Source organism: Pongo abelii, chromosome 10 (genome assembly GCF_028885655.2).
Source record: "Pongo abelii isolate AG06213 chromosome 10, NHGRI_mPonAbe1-v2.0_pri, whole genome shotgun sequence".
In the NCBI taxonomy this organism is placed as follows: domain Eukaryota; kingdom Metazoa; phylum Chordata; class Mammalia; order Primates; family Hominidae; genus Pongo; species Pongo abelii.
In genome coordinates, this window is record NC_071995.2 from 12,287,707 (window position 1) to 12,305,413 (window position 17,707).

Sequence of the window (17,707 nt, forward strand, 5' to 3'; positions counted from 1 at the left end):
AACATATAGCTTAGGGCACTAATTCTTAATATTTAAAACTCCATGTCTTATTTGGATAAGCATACACACTTCTCTTCTTTCCCTTTTCATCAGTTATGACAGACCCTTCTTAAGGAAACATGCCCATTAGGTTGAGGAATTTCTGGTCTGGCATAGATATAGCAATGGCATCTGCTTTTGCAGTTTGTATTGTTTAACATGCAATTACTTTCATTTTTCAATTATAACATTATATGATAACGACTATAAATTTTCAAATTAAATGCATCCACCTCCACTTTTTTTTTTTTTTTATTTTTTTGTGACAGAGTCTTGCTCTGTCGCCCAGGCTGGAGCGCAGTGGCATGATTTCAGCTCACTGAAACCTCCGCCTCCTGGGTTCAAGCAATTCTCTGCCTCAGCCTCCCAAGTAGCTGAGATTACAGGCGTCTGCCAGCAGGCCCGGCTAATTTTTGTATTTTTAGTAGAGACGGGGTTTCACCATTTTGGCCAGGCTGGTCCTGAACTCCTGACTTCGTGATCCACCCGCCCCGGCCTCCCAAAGTGCTGGGATTACAGGCGTGAGCCACCGTGACTGGCACTTCCACATGTTCTTAAATGTTCATCCTTCCCCACTCTTTGCCCCTCCCCATCACTCTTTTTGGAGAATGAAGATTAGACATACAGGTTTGTGTGTAGAAAGTCTTAAGAGATCGTAATTCACTCTCTAACACCCGAAACAAACCAGATAATCTAAATAATTATAGTTTAAAAAAATCAGAGATATGTAAGCACAAAGAAACACAGGTGAACTAAACTTCAGAAAGGGACAATCATTCAATTGAGAGGAAAGAGCCACAGTTCTCATCCCTGACTGAAGTGGAAAGAGGAGGAATCACCATAATTAATGGTAAGGAGAAAGCAGCCTAACTTTTAACATATTTTAAAGTGTGTGGCTGATGCAACAGGTTAGAAACCACAGGAGCCGCTGGCACAGAGCAAAACCATACCACCGTGCAATCATTTCTCATTGATATTCACTAACTCCTGGGGTAGGACCACAAAAACAAGGGCAATAAAGAGTTATTAAAACTTTCAGAGACACATTGGGGTTTTAGCTTAGAAAGACTTGCAGAGGGGCAAGAGAGCCGATAGAAAATCCCCAGCACTCCAGGCTGTCAGCTAAGAAAGACTGGTGCGGGGAGGGGAGAGCAGGAGCAGAAAGATCTTCCCCTAAGACCTGAAGCTAAGGAGAACACTAACCAGGGCAGAAAAGGTGAGAATAACAACTCTAAGGCAATATTTGCTTATAGGAAAAGTTCTAATCCTGCCTTCAGAATATTTGAAGCCTATAGTAAATTCAATCAAACTAAAGTTGAATCAAAGCCCAAAACCAGCCCAACTCCAGATCATATCAACTGAGCCCCAACTTCCTTCTTGGAAGAAATTTTTTAAATTTAATTTTTAATTTTTTAATTTAATTCATTGTCTACTGTATTTTTACATAAAAATGTCCAGCACACAGTCAAAAAATATGGAAACACACAGATACATATAAAAAAAGAAAATATGGGCCAGGCGTGGTGGCTCATGCCTGTAATCCCAGCACTTTGGGAGGCCAAGGCAGGCGGATCATGAGGTCAGGAGATCGAGACCATCCTGGCTAACGCGGTGAAACCCCGTCTCCACTAAAAATACAAAAAAAAAAAAAAAAAAAAATTAGCCGGGCGTGGTGGTAGGCCCCTATAGTCCCAGCTACTCGGGAGGCTGAGGCAGGAAAATGGTGTGAACCCGGGAGGTGGAGCTTGCAGTGAGCTGAGATCATGACACTGCACTCCAGCCTGGGCGACGGAGCAATACTCCATTTCAAAAAACAAAAAAAGAAAATATGACCTGTAGTCAAAAAAGGAAACCATAAGGCTGGGCGCAGTGGGTCACTCCTGTAATCCCAGCACTTTGGGAGGCCAAGGTGGGTGGATCACGAGGTCAGGAGATCGAGACGGTCCTGGCTAACAAGGTGAAACCCCGTCTCTACTAAAAAAATACAAAAAAATTAGTCGGGCATGGTGGCAGTCCCAGCTACTCGGGATGCTGAGGCAGGAGAATGGCATGAACCCAGGAGGCGGAGCTTGCAGTGAGCCGAGACTATGCCGTTGCACTCCAGCCTGGGAGACAGAGCAAGAAAGTAAATAATGAATTACATAGGCTTAACGGTAAATTGGAAAAAATCAGAGGAAGGAAACTTAAAAAGAAATAAGTAGAAAGCGTTCAAGTGGAAACAAGCCAGGTGTGGTGGCTAGCACTGTAATCTCACTTTGAAAGCTAAGACAGGAGGATTGCTTGAGACCCGGAGTTCGAGACCAGCCTGAGCTGATCTCAAAAAAAAAAAAAAGGAAATGAAACAGAGTATTTGAGATACATGGAACAATAATATATGGTCTAATACTTGTATTAAGAATAAAAAAAGGAAACAGAATGGGTGTAAAAATATTCAAACAGATAATAAATGACAATTTTCTAAAATTAATGAAAGATACCAACCCACAGGTCTAATAACTGCAGCTGACATCAAGGAGAATAAAAGATAAACGCAAAGAAAACCACTCCTGTGTACATCATAGTCAAAATTCTGAAAACCTAATTTAAAGAGCAGATCTTAAAAGCAGCTACAGAAAAAAGTGTACACTGTACACAGGGGCACCAAAATATGTACTACAAGTGATTTTTTTAGCAAAATATGAAGTCAGAAGAGGAATGACATGTTTAAAGTGCTGAAAGAAAAGAAAATGTCAACATAAAATTTTACATACAGTAAAAATACCCTTCAAAAGTGAACATGAAATAAAGACATTTACAGGCAGACAAAAGCTGAGAGATTTCTCCAACAAACAGCACACAGGCTATGCTGAGCGAAGTTCTTGAGGCCAAAGGGAAGATACCAGATGGAAAACCAGATCTGCAAAAAGGAATAAAAAAGTATTAGAAAGAATAAATATCTGGGCAAATTAAAAAGAGACATATTTTAATACATTCATTATATGCATATATTTACAAATTTCTAAATACCATAAAAATACAATGTAAAATGAATTTTATAACATGTAGAAGTAAAATATAACACAACAATACAGAGGATGGGAGAGGGATAAATGGAATTACATTGTAACTTTTTTATAGATTCATAAAATAGAATAATATTATTTAAAGGTAGCCTGTGATAATAACATATGCAAATTGTAATTTCTAAAGCAACCACCATATTTAACATAAAGAAGAAAATCTAAAAAGACAATCTAGTAATTTAAATGGAATATGAAAGAAAAAAATCCAATTTACCCAAACGTTCTCAGACAACAAGGAAGAGAGAAACAAGCAACAAATGGAAACGAATGAATGAGAAGAACTTCCCTCAACCACTGTTATTGAACACTCAATGGCTCTGCAAATAAGCTTTTACTACAGACTCGATAATGTTTCGTTATGAATTTAACCTAAAACTACAAGGCAAAATAGAGCTTATATGCAAAACTGAAACTGCAGTAAAATCATTTTGACACAACTAACATTGTTTGAATCACAAATAATGTCAAGCTGTTTTACACACTTCTCATGCTGTCAGAAGTTAAAACAAGAAGCAAGATCTCCATTCCAACACAAATTTGCAGCAGTTATGTTTTTCTGAACTCAAACTACAGTACCAACAGTGTTTTTTGAATTTCAATGCAAGTGCAAAGGAAATTTTCATATTTAAAATTTACTTAACTGTGCAACTGAGAAGCTTCCATTTAACCTTCAACTGGAAGTGATTAATCTGCAATGTAATGGCATGCTAAAGGGGAAATATCAAGAGAATTTATAGAATTCTAATAGAATTTTAGAAATGCCTTCTAAGCAATGAATACACTCAAGTAAAATCATGTGCTCATGGGTTGGTATCAGTATTTGGCAGTATCTGTCTGGGTAGAAAGGCATTTCAAAAATGAAGTACGTAAAATCTCATAAAAAATCAGCATTAATAGATGAACATCTGCAGTCAATTTTTATGAGAGAACACTTTGAACACCAAGTGAAATGTTATTTTCCCCCCAAAAGAACTCCATGCCTTTCATTATTATACCTGTATTAAAACGGCTATTATTACACTTTGAATTGATAAAATAAAAAACTGTGGACTTTTTTTTCTTCGTGTTATGTAAGTATCTACCTGACATTCTCAATTTTGTCTCTTGGCCCACAAAGACTAAGGCATTTACAACTGGGCCCTTTACAGAGATTGGCAACCCCTGGTCTAAATGTAGTTTTTGCTACAGTTAACTATGTTTTTTGCTTTGGAACCACAAACATTCTACTTCAAACTACTGCTTCTATGAATCACTGGTAGACGTTGAGGAGGAGTTAGGAAGAAAAGCCGAGAACTAATTTAGTCCTGGGGTTAAATAATAATTGTAGCCAACTTGAATTAAGCGCATATATTGTGCAGCTCTCTGCTAAGGAGGCATTTGTATATATTTTCTTATTTAATAAGATAATCTTATGAGCTAGGTACTATTTCTCCCCATTTTACAGAAGCTTAGTGACTGTGTTGTCAGGGATCACATTGCTAAGTGATGTGGAAGACATAACCTAGCAATGGGACATCTGAACCAATGTCTGCAACATCAAGAAAAGCAAAAGAGGCCAGGCGCGGTGGCTCACGCCTGTAATCCCAGCACTTTGGGAGGCCGAGGCGGGTGGATCACGAGGTCAGGAGATCGAGACCACGGTGAAACCCCGTCTCTACTAAAAATACAAAAAAAATTAGCCGGGCGCGGTGGCGGGTGCCTGTAGTCCCAGCTACTCGGGAGGCTGAGGCAGGAGAATGGCGTGAACGCGGGAGGTGGAGCTTGCAGTGAGCCAAGATCGCGCCACTGCACTCCAGCCTGGGCGACAGAGCAAGACTCCGTCTTAAAAAAAAAAAAAAGAAAGAAAAGAAATACAGAAAATTGTTAAAGGAGAGAAGGGGGTGGTCAAAGGCAGAGGAGTCGGTGTGGACAAGACTGAGATCTCTTGGAGAGAGGGTAGGACTACCAGTTGAAAAAAACTGTTCAGGTTCCTGGAGGCTCACAACAACCAGTTCCCACCATCCCAGCAACAGCACTCTTTCCCACCCTAGCCTCGTTCGGAATGATCTGATCAATGTGTGAACAAAAATACTGTGTGTACAAGTCTGAACACATTTTATAATGTGAAGAGGTGAAGAAAAGTGGGTAGGAAAAATCTGTAGGGTGGGGAGACTCGGGGAAATGTGTCCTGGTCCGGTGCAGGTAACACATATGGGTATATATGCGTATATACATATTTATACCGTATTTAATATATTACTCTATAAAGACGAAATTACAACAAATTTCCTTTTACATTACACATCCACATATTAAACCCTCAGTATGTGCTAACAAGGTTAGAATTTAAGTATAATGATAATGTTCTCAGTTTTTTGTGGTGGACACTTCAGGGCAATTTAAGAGAGTGTAAATAATAATAAAATAATAAAGTGATCAGATCACTTGTGCTCAGGGCTAGACCCCTCAGCCCCAACGGCCTTAACCCCCCTCAGCTGCTTTTCCAACCAAATATTCCTCCCCCTGCAGGATCCCAGGGCCATCCAATCAACCGGCCCCCCCCCCGCCCAGGGCCATCCAATCAACCGGCCAATGACGGTTTCAGAGAAGCGGTCCTGGGGAGGGGTATTATCTGCAGGAACACGTCCTGCCAACTTTGTAGTAGAGTCACCTATTTCGGTTGGTAGCGGCCGCTATTTCTTTAAAAGGGCAGTGGATTTCGAAACAGGAGGGGGAGGTCAGGAAAAGGAACTCAGCTGCCTTTGATAACTGCCCTGCAGCCTTCCCTTCCCGGAGCGCGTGCTCGGCTCGAGAAGCGCCCGCGGCCGCAGCATCCCGGAGCGGGCGCGCGGCGCCACCTCTTTCCGGGGCGCCCACCTTCCCCGGGAATCCCCCCGCCCGGCGGTCCCCCAGCGTCTGCGGCGCGGCCGCCCCGGCTTTGTCTCCGGCGTCGCGCTCGGGCGCCCGCTCTCCCTGCATTTCCCCGTGTGCAGGCTGTAACCCGATCTCCCATTTCCTGGTGGATTCTCTTAAAGAGGCAGCGGTCGAGAAGCAGAACAAAGGCTATTGTTTTATTTCCTCCTTCGGATTCCGCGTCCTTACCGGAATGGCCCTTCATAGATAATTACTTTCGTTGCATCTGCGCTTAGTGAAACGTTTCAAAACCCTTATGCACATCGATGTATCCAAGAGACGGAGCCAGGGGAGGTGGGAGGAGTTTAATAAAACCTGTTTTGTGGTGTCTGGGGCCACGATGTAACGTTTTTTAAAGGTGTCTTCCTTAAGCCCGGAAATTGGCTCGGCCAGCGGGAGGTCTCGCGGCGTGGAGGGCGGGCGCCCGCACCGGGGGCCGGCCTGGGGGGCTGCGCCGCTCGCCCAGATCGCAGCCGCGGCCCCACGCGGCCCCGCTCCCCGGGTTTCCTCCGCCCGCGCCCCCGCGGCCGCCCCTCCCCCGCGCAGCTTTTATTTCCCCGATGCCGGGCTGTAACCCGAGCTTTTATTTCCTGGTGGCTCCTTTAAGAGGCAGAGCTCAGTGCTGGGAATTCACGTCAGTTTCTGCACTCAAACTCTCAAGATCAATGAGCAAAGAGCTTTCTCAGTTCTGCCTTTCAGTTTCTCTCTTCCAGGAAGGAAAACATTCGAGAGAGCGAGGGAGAGCGGCGGGAGGGCGGGGGGCGGGGGCGCCGGCTGCGGGTGGGAGGAGAGACCGGGAGGCCGGCCGGGCTGCGTCCCGGGTCCCCGCGCCGCGCCGCGCCGCGACCTGCAGACCCCGCCGCCGCGCTCGGGCCCGGCTCCCACGCCCCCGCCGCCCCGCGCGCCCAACTCCGCCGGCCGCCCCGCCCCGCCTCGCACGCTCCAGACCCCCGGGGCGGCTGCCGGGAGAGATGCTGGAAGAAACTTCTTAAATGACCGCGTCTGGCTGGCCGTGGAGCCTTTCTGGGTTGGGGAGAGGAAAGGAAAGTGGAAAAAACCTGAGAACTTCCTGATCTCTCTCGCTGTGAGACATGTCTGAGACTCCTGCTCAGTGTAGCATTAAGGTAAAAATCTTCTCCCCTCCCTCTACGTGGTGGAAACCCTGAGCTGCACCGGCCAGGGCAGTCGTGCTGGGCTCCTCAGAGCGGGCTGTTGCAGTTGCTCTGTTCGCAGGAAATTATTTGGGGCGCGAGGGAAGGAAATGCAGCTCGCGGCGGCTGCTGTACCCTTTAGCGTAACCTTGCTACTCCCCACCGCCGAGCCCCTGCCGGCTCCTCGGCCCCCACCCCCTTGCTTTTTGACAATGAAATGCCGGTCACAATTGGTCAGGAGCAACCCAGATTGTCTCCAGAACTGTAAAACACCCCCGTAATTAGTGCGCTTAAAAAAAAAAAACAAAAAAACAAAAACCTGCTCCTTATTCCTACACCCAACATGACTGAAATATAACTTTTGTTCCCGAGGGGTGGTCTTCTTAGAAAAAAAGTTTTTCAGTCTCCACTGCGATAGAATCTTTTTCTTTCTTTATTTTTTTAAAGGACTCTCTGGGTCTGATCAGACAGGATTTTTTCCCCCTCGTCTGATTGTAGTTGCAAGCGCTGTCGGAGAGACAGTCCTGGTGTCAGCTTTTCCTAGGCATTGCACAATGAATTTTTTTTTTTAAAACCAAGGTGAATAAAGTTGCTGAATAGTTATTTTACTCCGATCCATATGAAAGTTGAGCAATCCCAAAGTAGAAAACTCCTGTGATGCAGGGAGAGGAAGAACTAAGCAACCAGGCAAAATGACCTTCTGTGTTTGACAGTGCAGAGAGCCTATCTAAGCAGCACTCTCCCAGCTTTCTGGCCGGTTTTGCAGTATTGTAAATGCAGGGCGGTGGATGTTTGTAAACACACTGCTGGGCTACCCAGTAGTTGTGTGTATGCATGTCTATATATCTGTAAAGACTGTGGTGCTGCGGTTTGTTGCTTCTAAAAAGTTGTTGTAAAGTTTGCCACCATTGGGAGGCAGGATGATTTATCCATCTACCCGTGTTATTTTTCCCATCGCTGCATTTATTGTACACTTTATTCATTTCACTGTTCCACCAGTATCCGGGTAGAAAGCCTTCCGCTCTTGTGAGAGGCTGAAGCTGCTGAAGTTTGTTTTTGGTTTGGCCTATTTAATGTGTGTTCACTGAATGGACATTACAGCAACAATGGACAAATAACCTGTTTTCTTCGTCTGTGGGGAGTTAGAAAAACCCTTCCTGGTTTAACACTGCCTTTCAATTAGAGTCTGTGTAGGGGAAACGCAGGAGTTCATCATACGTGCTTACTAGGTTTTTTATAATTAGAATCACATTTTGGTGTTTCTTATCAGAAAAGATATTCATGGGTTTGAGGAGAGGCTAATGTGAAGTCAAAAGGTGGATTGGGCTTCTTTGTTTTTGCCTCACAAAAATGCCTAATGGAACTTTTAGGCTTTTGTGTTTGTACATATCTGGAGGTAGCAGTATGTCTGTGGGCATCGGGCGTGCCACACTAAAGAACTTAGGGTACTTTGATATTAATACTTCAAAACCAGTTTCTTTTGCGGTATAAATTAGATTCTACACCGAGTTCAGGAAAATCCTGCGGTATAGATAATCTAATTTATTTGACGCTTCATAACATAGAGGTAACTAAATAGTAGGATATTCAATCAATAAATTGTATTTGGCTTATTTGGCTCAGTGGCAATAAACCCGACATCAGGAAAATCTGGACCAACTACAGATCAGTAACTTTAGGACAAAAACAACAAAAAACAATGCTTTCTGTGATGTTTCCTGATCCTCTTCTAAACTGCATCCCCACCGTTTGATGGGCTTATGGTGGTGTGCTGGCTGCAGACTGCTACTGAGTGGTTTGTTTCATTGTGCTCCAGTCGGAAAAAGAGTACAACAGTCCCTTGCCTTACTCACATACAGAACGAATCCCAAGCGAAACGCTTTCTTAAATGCAACATGAAAATTGTGTCTGTAATTTGCATATCATTTTTTTCCTTATTGCTTACAACTCAGTTCTTTCAGGGTGCCTCTTTTCATTACTGTGTACTTCTATGTAATTAAAATAGATTTAATGTTCTTTACCAGAAAGGAAAGAATCACTTTTATTTTGGATTGTTCTTTATGGAACCAGTATGTATTTGCTTAGACTGCATGTGTCTAGGTGAACGTATGTGAAGAGTATCTTTCCATGGAGTTTGTTTAATTCACAGTGTTCCAATAATAAGCACTAGAGATCAAGGACTGGGATTATTCCAGGTCATCTGAAATGTTCTGGTGATGTGTGCTGCGTTTCATTTAGTCCTTGGGATGTGGTACGGTGACTGCATAATAAAAAATGTTTGCTGGTAACCCACAAGCAAGTTGCTTGCTTCTAGAGTCCAGTAAACAATATGCTTTTCTGTGCAGTGAAGAACGAATGTCAGAGGTTTTCAAGGATGAGCTGATGAACCTGATATACCAAACTCATGTGACACAAAAGCCTCTCACTATGGAGAGGTTTTTCCCACTCCTCTCCACTCCTGAAACCGTCCTCACTTGCTTTCATTCCTTACAAGTAGCGGGTCAGCAGGCAGACAGTTCCTCAGCGGCTGGTGAGATGCAGCACAGAGTAGCCTGACCAGAGGCAGCCACAGAGGGAAGTACTTTGTTTACTTCTGAGCAGTGCCTGCTCTGCTAGAAAAGAGTAGTGTCCGATTTGGGTGGAGTTTCCAAGGTGAAAGTTTCTGAATTGTTCAATCAGTGACGCCTTTGTAAAGATGGCTCATGTGGTGGCCGCTCGCAATGAATGCCTGATAAGGGCTTTTCTATTTCTTTTGCACTGTATAAGTTTGCTCCCATCACCTGGGGAAGTTAATGTCAGACACACGCTTTTTATAGTAGAAGAGAGGTTGACTACTCCAAGGGCACCGAAACTCTCACTGAGCCTTATTGTTTCTCTACACGCGACTTGCAGAAAGCAGGAGTGCTCGAGCACTCCTGGGGGGGTCTGTCCTACAACCCTTGAAGGTTGTGGCACTGTTGTCATGGAAGTTCAAATGCTTCAATTCCTGACCATTTGGGGTTGTTTAAATGGAAGGAAAGGATCAACTCTCTATAAAAAGTCAAATTATTTTAAAGAGGATTGTGTGGCTGACTGTGCTGGTCACAGGAAGAAGGAAGAGGCTGTCTTTTCCATCATCAGCCTTCACCTTCAAGTCACCTCTTCAGTTCTAAGTTTGACCAAGTTGCAGCGGAAGGTGGTTGTGGCCTAGCAGACACGGTCCCTTGTCAGGCTTGGCACAGCTTGTTAGTGGGCCAGAACTAATCAGAATCCAAAAACGAGTCGCACAGTGTCTCTAGTCCCCTCCTTCCCTGCTGTCCTTATCAGTCAGCTTTCATAGCAGAAGGAAATCTGGTTTTTAAAATTTTGCTACTAACTGGGAGACTCTTTTGAGCTCTCCTTCTGGACTCTGGGCTCCTTGGGTTTAGTGATGATTATCTTGGTGTCCTAGTAGTTAGCTTGGCAGCTGGCATAGAAATATTTCTCAGTAATGTTTGCTGATGTGAAGTGAGAGGTGGGAGGAGGCCAGCCCCCTTTCCTCTTTCTGTCTGCATGTAACCTCAGGGTGACGTAACACTTTCATCCGCTGGCTTGCTTGCAGAAAGCACTCAATAAGACCCACTACAGCCTTAGAGAGGGCTAGAGCACTCCTGAGGGGTCTGTCCTCAAATTCTTATTAATAGAATTTTGATACAATAATGTTTTATAATTTTTTTTTTGGAGACAGAGTCTCGCTCTGTCACCAGACTGGAGTTCAGTGGTGCGATCTTGGCTCACTGCAACCTCTACCTCCTGGGTTCAAGCAATTCTCCTGCCTCAGCCTCCCAAGTAGCTGGGATTACAGGTGCCCACCACCATGCCTGGCTAATTTTTGTGCTTTTGGTAGAGATGGGGGTTTCACCGTGTTGGCCAGGCTGGTCTCGAACTCCTGACCTCAAGTGATCTGCCCGCCTCAGCCTCCCAGAGTGCTGAGATTACAGGTGTGAGCCACTGCGTCCAGCCTAGTGTTTTATTATTTTGATAAAATTCTGAAAAACTGCTTTTGTGTCAAAACTAACAAAGAAGGACATTGAGGAAAATGTACAACAAAGGGGCTTGAGGAATTGCTTTAACAGGTTCAGATTAGCAGGCTTCTAAGTGCCCCCCAGTTTTTCTGACAGTAGAATCAGGGAGCTTTCAAACATTCAGAGTTGAGAGACCTTAGAGATCCCCTGGGCCAACCTCTTCTATTTTTTATAGGGAGGGGATCCAGAGAGCTAAGGGGTTTGCTTCAACCCATGGGTGAGTGAGCCAGGTTTGGAGGACACAGGCCTACAGGTTCTTAGGCCACTGCATTCTCTGGGTTCATGGTGTGTCCCTATAAAAGGCCAAGGAAACTCGATACATCCACTGGCTTGCTTGCACTCTCTCTGGCACTTCCTAGCTTGGTCCATTTTAATCACAAGCCAGCTGGTCTGAGGGCACGGGGGTATGTGCCAAGGAAGATGGTATGTGGGGGGAGAAATGGGCCACTGGGGTCTGGTCAGGTGTGAGAAGAGGAAGTAAGTAGGAGGGCGGGGATGAGAGAAGGGCCTGACGGACTTGTATTGGCACCACTATTTGCAGCTATATATATATATATATATATATATATATATATATATATATATATTTACAGTGCACAAAGGCCTACAAGTTCTGTTTTGGGTTGAAGGCCCCCTTATCTGCTGTTAGGACTCCTTTGAGGAATCCTTGGGTGGGCCATAGGCTCTTTTATCAAGGGTCAGACAATCCTATTTATACTTTAATTTCTGTGTAGTAAGTTCCCTGTTTCAAATAGCCAAAGCTAAAAATGTGGCAGCTGGCCCTAGAGAAGTAGCTATCCTCCTCAGGATAAGTAAGTCAAGGGCAAAAAATACCCTAGATGTGAGCACCAGAGGCAGGTAGAGCTAAGTCACATTCTGCTCCTCTGAGCGCAGCTGTATTTGTGCACACCAGGAAAGAGCTTGGGGGCAAGGTGGGGGCACAGGGTTGCTGGGAGTAACTCACACAGCAGTTTCATTTTCTTCGCCAATTTTTAAAACTTGCCCTTTGGTGTGGATCTCCAAGCCGAGTGATTCAGTGTCAGATGAAGCCCCGTAGGGTGTGCCATATAGAAATGACATGTTTTTACTATGTCAATACTACTTTAGAGACAATCCTGGAGCTTGATTTCGGGTAAGAGTCCACCACTTCCATGTTTGTTGTTAGATGTGTGTTGGGAACCAGTCTCTGTGTGTATTTGTTCAATAGAATGAGTGTGCATTTACTCAGGGTTCCCACACCAAAAGGGGCCCAGCTTAAAGACTGTTCACTGCCAAACCTAGTATTTGGGGACAGAAAGACTAGACTAAATTAGTGAAAAGTTAGAATTATAGCCTATTAAAAAACAAACACATTTTTATTGATTTTCCGAACATACAGGAACCAAACTAATAAAGCGTTGCTTACTGGGGCATCTCAGGGAACGCTCCAATGAATAGGCAAAAATGTGTTGCACATTATCCACTGGGTAGAAACTAGTGCTACCATGTGCTTGGAACTGTTCCTCTAGTGTCAAAATATTACCACACATTTTATTTGCTCTGTTAATTTGTTTGATAACCTTTTCTTCTTAGATAGTAAAAATACAGAGTTCAGCCTGGTCGTTGTCTAAATGATCTGGAATTCCCAGAGTGTGCGTGAGGGGCTTGATTAGGAAAGGCATTGCCCCATGATAAGTGTGGACTCTCAGATGAGCGTAACTGCTCACTCAGCCCTATGGATTTCGCTTACAGGAAACTGTAGAATGCTTGCATTTCTGAAACTTTGTAAATTCTCTGTAATTAAAAGTGTTCAACTGCTGTTTTAGTGGCCGTTGTTCTACAACAACCAGCTGTAGCTTACAGCTATATAGTGATTTATTACAAAACACTTTCTTCTTCTCCTTTTCCTTCTTCCTCTTCCTCCTCCTCTTCTTCTTCCTCCTCCATCATCATCACCAGCATCATTTATTGAATGCTACTGCATGCTGGTCCTTGTGCTGTTTTATATACATTATATACATTATCTCATTTACTCTTCATAGCTCTCTCAGGGATGCAGTTTTTCTCTCCATTCTACAAATGAGGAAACTGAAGCCCAGAGAGGTTAAGTGATGTATTGGCCTAAGACTTCCCAGGCTGAAAGTGGTAAAGCTAAGGCCAGAATCTGTACTGTGGGACCCTAATTCCAAAGTATTTTCTATGAAGGCATTCCAAAGTGCAGCCATCTTTGCGAAGAAAATTAGGAAACTTGAAGTGACGGGTGGCTGGTGGATCGTTACATAAGCTGAGATGAGAGGCAGGAATAGAGCTGGCAGAAGTGTTGCAGAGGTTCTGAATTTCCTCTGCTTCCTGGTCTCTTCTGAAGATGGGTCTTCCTAGCCGTTACACAAGTAGTGGGGACAACCAGATGGTCACACCAAGCCACCACCCACTGTGGAATGAATGTTTAAGTTTTCCATATTTACCCCAGTCTCTAATGTCCTCTGGTGAAATTTTGTCTTCTGATGGGTTTCATTTTGGGCCCTTCTTGTTTTTCTCAGATGCCTTTCTTTTCCTTCTCTGTTTTTCTCTTACTTCCTCTGGTGCTTAATGGCTTCTCCATGAAGTGGTTGGAAATCTGAAAGATTGTGTCCTCATCCTGCCCGGCCTCAGGCTAGACACCTTTTTTGCCTGCTTTTTACTTCCTGGTCAGTTGCTTCTCCTTATACAACTTTTTTTTTTTTTTTTTTTTTTTTCCTTTTAAAGCTTTTCACACAGTCCATAAACACAATTTTTTGTTTTTCGTAAACCATCTCTCATGTACATCTTTAATATTATGTGATTTCCAGCAATCTATTTCAGATATTCCCTGATTTTCCCCTATAACAAAAGGAATCATCTTTTTTTGACTCCTATCTCGATAGCTTGACCCAACTTGCCTGTTCTAATTTCCTGGAATGAAGAGAGCATTTCAGCCATCTGACTTTATACATTTCTGATTTTGAACGGCTCTAATGAAGAGAGTCTTCAGAGCAAATGTAGGGAAAGAAACAGAGAAAGAGAGAGATGTGTTGTGGAGATAATATGAGGGGATTCAGAGAGCATTATCCAAATTTGTCATGAAGCAAATGAGGAAGCTGAGTCTTGTGGCCTTTAAAGAGCTTGCCTGAGATCACATTCCTAACTGATCAAGCCAGAGTCAGAATCAGCGTTCCGTCCTAGGTCCATGTTCCTCTAAGACCATAGCAGAGGAAAAATGAGAAAAAGCAGGCAAGAATTCAGAAAGCATAGCTTCCTTTTGAAGATTCACATGACGTATCAGTGTTCATCATTGTGACTTCCAAGTGAAAGACAGAGTTCATGTTATGAGATTTAAGAAGTGAAGAAAGAATGCAATGTATTTTGGAAAGCTATCTAACAAAAATGGTTGGCTTAAGAATAATGTTAAGTTTTAAAAGGCTAAGCTTCAGTTATGTGAATGAATGATTTATGAAAAGTACTCCCCCATGAAGACACAAAAGAGGTAGCCAATGCATCTGCAAGCTCGTGAGGCCTGATGGCCTCCTGAGGGGGGGGTATTTTCCCTTTGTATGTGGGAGTCAGATATACGGAAAACGACTTCATTTCCTGAATGACCCAAAAAGGACACGTTGCCCTGCTGAGTGCCGTTGGTGAGTGTGCTCAATGGTGTTAGTGTTGCCACAGTGTAGTTCCAATCACCACGTCTTTCGATTTTGACTTGCATTTTCTTCTGTCTTATGTTGTTCTTTGGTTCTTACCTGTAAAGCTGACTTCCCTTAAGGAGATTGTAAGGTGCTCCGAAAAGGGCTTTACCTCACTGCCATGCTGTGGATTCTCCTAGGGGAAGAGCACAGACAATGAAGTAGACAGACCCATGAATCCTGGTTCCTGAAGTTGAACTTGTTCAAGTTACTTAATCATGAACCTGTTAACTCGTCTGAAGTGGTAATAAAAATGTGTGTCTCTTAGGGTTGTTGGGATATGTACATTGCCCAATGTAGTGCTTTATACTGTTAAAAAGTTAGTTCTCCTCCTCCTTTATACATCCTCCATAACACATGGATCTGGAAGAGGCTAGAGATTTTCTGGTTCTGTGCCCACATTATACAGTTGAGAATACAGAGGCTAGGGGATGGTTTGTTTTTGTTTTTGTTTTTGAGACAGAGTCTCGCTCTGTTACCCAGGCTGGAGTGCAATGCCGAGATCTCAGCTCATTGCGACCTCTGCCTCCCAGGTTCAAGCAATTCTGCTGCCTCAGCCTCCCGAGTAGCTGGGATTACAGGTGTGCACCACTTACCTGGCTAATTTTTGTATTTTTGGTAGAGACAGGGTTTCACCATGTTGGCCAGGGTGGACTCAAACTCCCGACTTCAATTGATCCTCCCGCCTTGGCCTCTGAAAGTGCTGGGATTACAGGCGTGAGCCACCGTCCCCGGCTCCCAGCCAGGGTTGTTAATGGCCTTGCTCAAGCTCATGTGGCGGGTTGGTGGTGCCATCTGAACTAAAATCTAGGCCTCCCGAGTCAGCTGACTCCCTGCTCTTGTCACTATCCCATTGAGTTGTTCACAGGGCTGGGGTCACTCAGTCAGTGCTCAAAAAAGCTCTTATTTTAACTTTAATTGAATACAAGCCTCAACAATAGGAGAGATGAGCCAAGTGCAATTATATGATAATAGCAAATGCCTTTTGCATCTTACAGCAGAATTTTGAAGGAATAGCTAATGTGGTTCTGAATAAGTTTCCAGAGATGAAAGAAAAGGAAAAAACCTAAGTCTGGAAGTACTGTACAGTGAGTCTAACTAGCATTATTACTCAGCACTCAAGTATTTGAACCTATTCAGGGATCTGCTCCTTCATACAGTTGCTTATTATTTGTGACTGGGGTGAGACTTGAAAGAGAGCATCAATTCTCCAGTCTGCTTTTGTTTAACAGGCAGTTCCATGTCTGTCTGACCACAGAACAGACACTGTTTGCTGTGGGCTGGTGAATGTTCACTTTCAAGAGCAGGGAGTAGATGGCCCTTCGTGGAAGTTTAATTATACAGAAGAGTTTGAAAAGGCCAAGTTTGTTACTTTGAGGCATGGGGAAACCTTCCTCTCTAGCAGATTTGAGGGGATCGAAGTGTCTCTTCAGCAGTTGTATTCTTCTTGCTGTGGACCTAAATTCGATCCTAAGTCATTCTTTGTATGTACATGGCAAATGAGAAGATGAACTATAGACTGGAAAATAACCCTTTTTTGAGGAATTGTGGAGAAAATGTTACCCACCTGTCCCTCCTACCCCCATGAAATAAGTGTGGGCTACTTAATACTCTTGAAGCAAGAGTTTAGGTTTGGAGAGAAACTGCTCCTCTGATCTCCTGGAAACCACAAGTGGAAGTTTGTGATTTTCTTCTCAGCTGCCCTGTCCCCTCTCCCTTGGGTTATGACATGCCGTGTAACTTTATCTTTCTTAGGACTTATCTCTTTGATGAGGTCAGTAATCCTGCTTCACTTACGTCCCCTATATGTAAGATTGCCATAACCAAAGATGACATGCTGACTCTAAAGGATTTCCTGGAAAAAATGAGCTACAGATAGAAGTAACGCTCATAGTTTAAAAAATCGAACCCCAGAGAACAGCCTGTCTCTGAAGTTAACCATTCCCCCAATACTTTCTCTTGTTTCCCTAGTGAAAGTGTGAATCTGGGTTGTGGCAGGGGAAGTTCTGGCACTGCTAAGAGGTGAGGAAGGAAGAGGGAGGGCCCAGATCTGCCCACCTCACTGCAGGTGTGGCCTGGAGGAGTACCGGGGTCTCTAATGAAGAATCAAGGTCAAGGGATGAAGAGAAGTTGGCAAAGGGGCACAAAAATACAGCTAGATAGAAGGAATGTGTTATAGTATTCATTAGTACAGTAGGGAAATTAGAGTTAACAATAATTTATTGTGTATTTCAAAATAACTAGAAGAATTGTACTGTTCCTAACACAAAAGAAAAATGTTTGAGGCAATAGATATGCCAGCTACCCTGAACTGATCATTACACATCTGCACAGATATCAAAATGTCACATGTACCCCCAAAATATGTGCAACTATTATATATTAACAAAAAAAAAATCAAAGAGACAATTTAGAATGAGTATAGTCTCAAGCCTAGTGACTAATATGTGGACAAGTAGATCTGCACTAGGGTATACAGGAGGAAGTATTACGGAGACTTCATGAAAAGGGAGATGGGGCGGGGCGCGGTGGCTCACACCTGTAATCCCAGCACTTTGGGAGGCCGAGGCGGGTGAATCACCTGAGGTCAGGAGTTCAAGACCAGCCTGGCCAAAGTGGTGAAACCCTGTCTCTACTACAAAACTTAGCCGGGTGTGGTGATAGGCGCCTGTAATCCCAGCTACTCGGGAGGCTGAGGCAGGAGAATCTCTTGAACCTGGAAGGTGGAGGTTGCAGTCAGCTGAGGTTGCACCGCTACACTCCAGCCTGGGCAACAGAGTGAGACTCTGTCTCAAAAAAAAAAGAAAAAAAAAAAAAAAGGGAGATGGGGGAGATGGTGG

At 43.8% G+C, this 17,707-nt stretch overlaps 1 protein-coding gene and 1 long non-coding RNA gene across 5 annotated transcripts in view; one reads left to right on the forward strand and one right to left on the reverse strand.

Moving 5' to 3' along the window:
• The window catches only part of ETV6 (ETS variant transcription factor 6), a 285,690-nt gene that overhangs the window by 33,361 nt on the left and 234,622 nt on the right, over positions 1-17,707 (forward strand). The window contains exon 1 of one of the 4 annotated variants that reach the window (XM_024256860.3): positions 6,622-7,117. The exons of 1 other annotated variant lie outside the window; for it this stretch is intronic. In XM_024256860.3, coding sequence (XP_024112628.1) covers positions 7,085-7,117 — 33 coding nt within the window. In that variant the 5' untranslated portion in view covers positions 6,622-7,084. Of the gene's footprint in view, positions 1-6,621; positions 7,118-17,707 lie in introns of those variants that run through there. 2 more of the 4 variants (XM_024256861.3, XM_054526848.2) reach the window with 2 other exon arrangements.
• LOC134759488 (uncharacterized) lies at positions 1,414-3,001 on the reverse strand. The gene is made up of 2 exons (XR_010135721.1): positions 2,835-3,001; positions 1,414-2,144 (listed from the first exon to the last, which is right to left on the reverse strand). It is a non-coding gene; the product is annotated as an uncharacterized LOC134759488 (long non-coding RNA).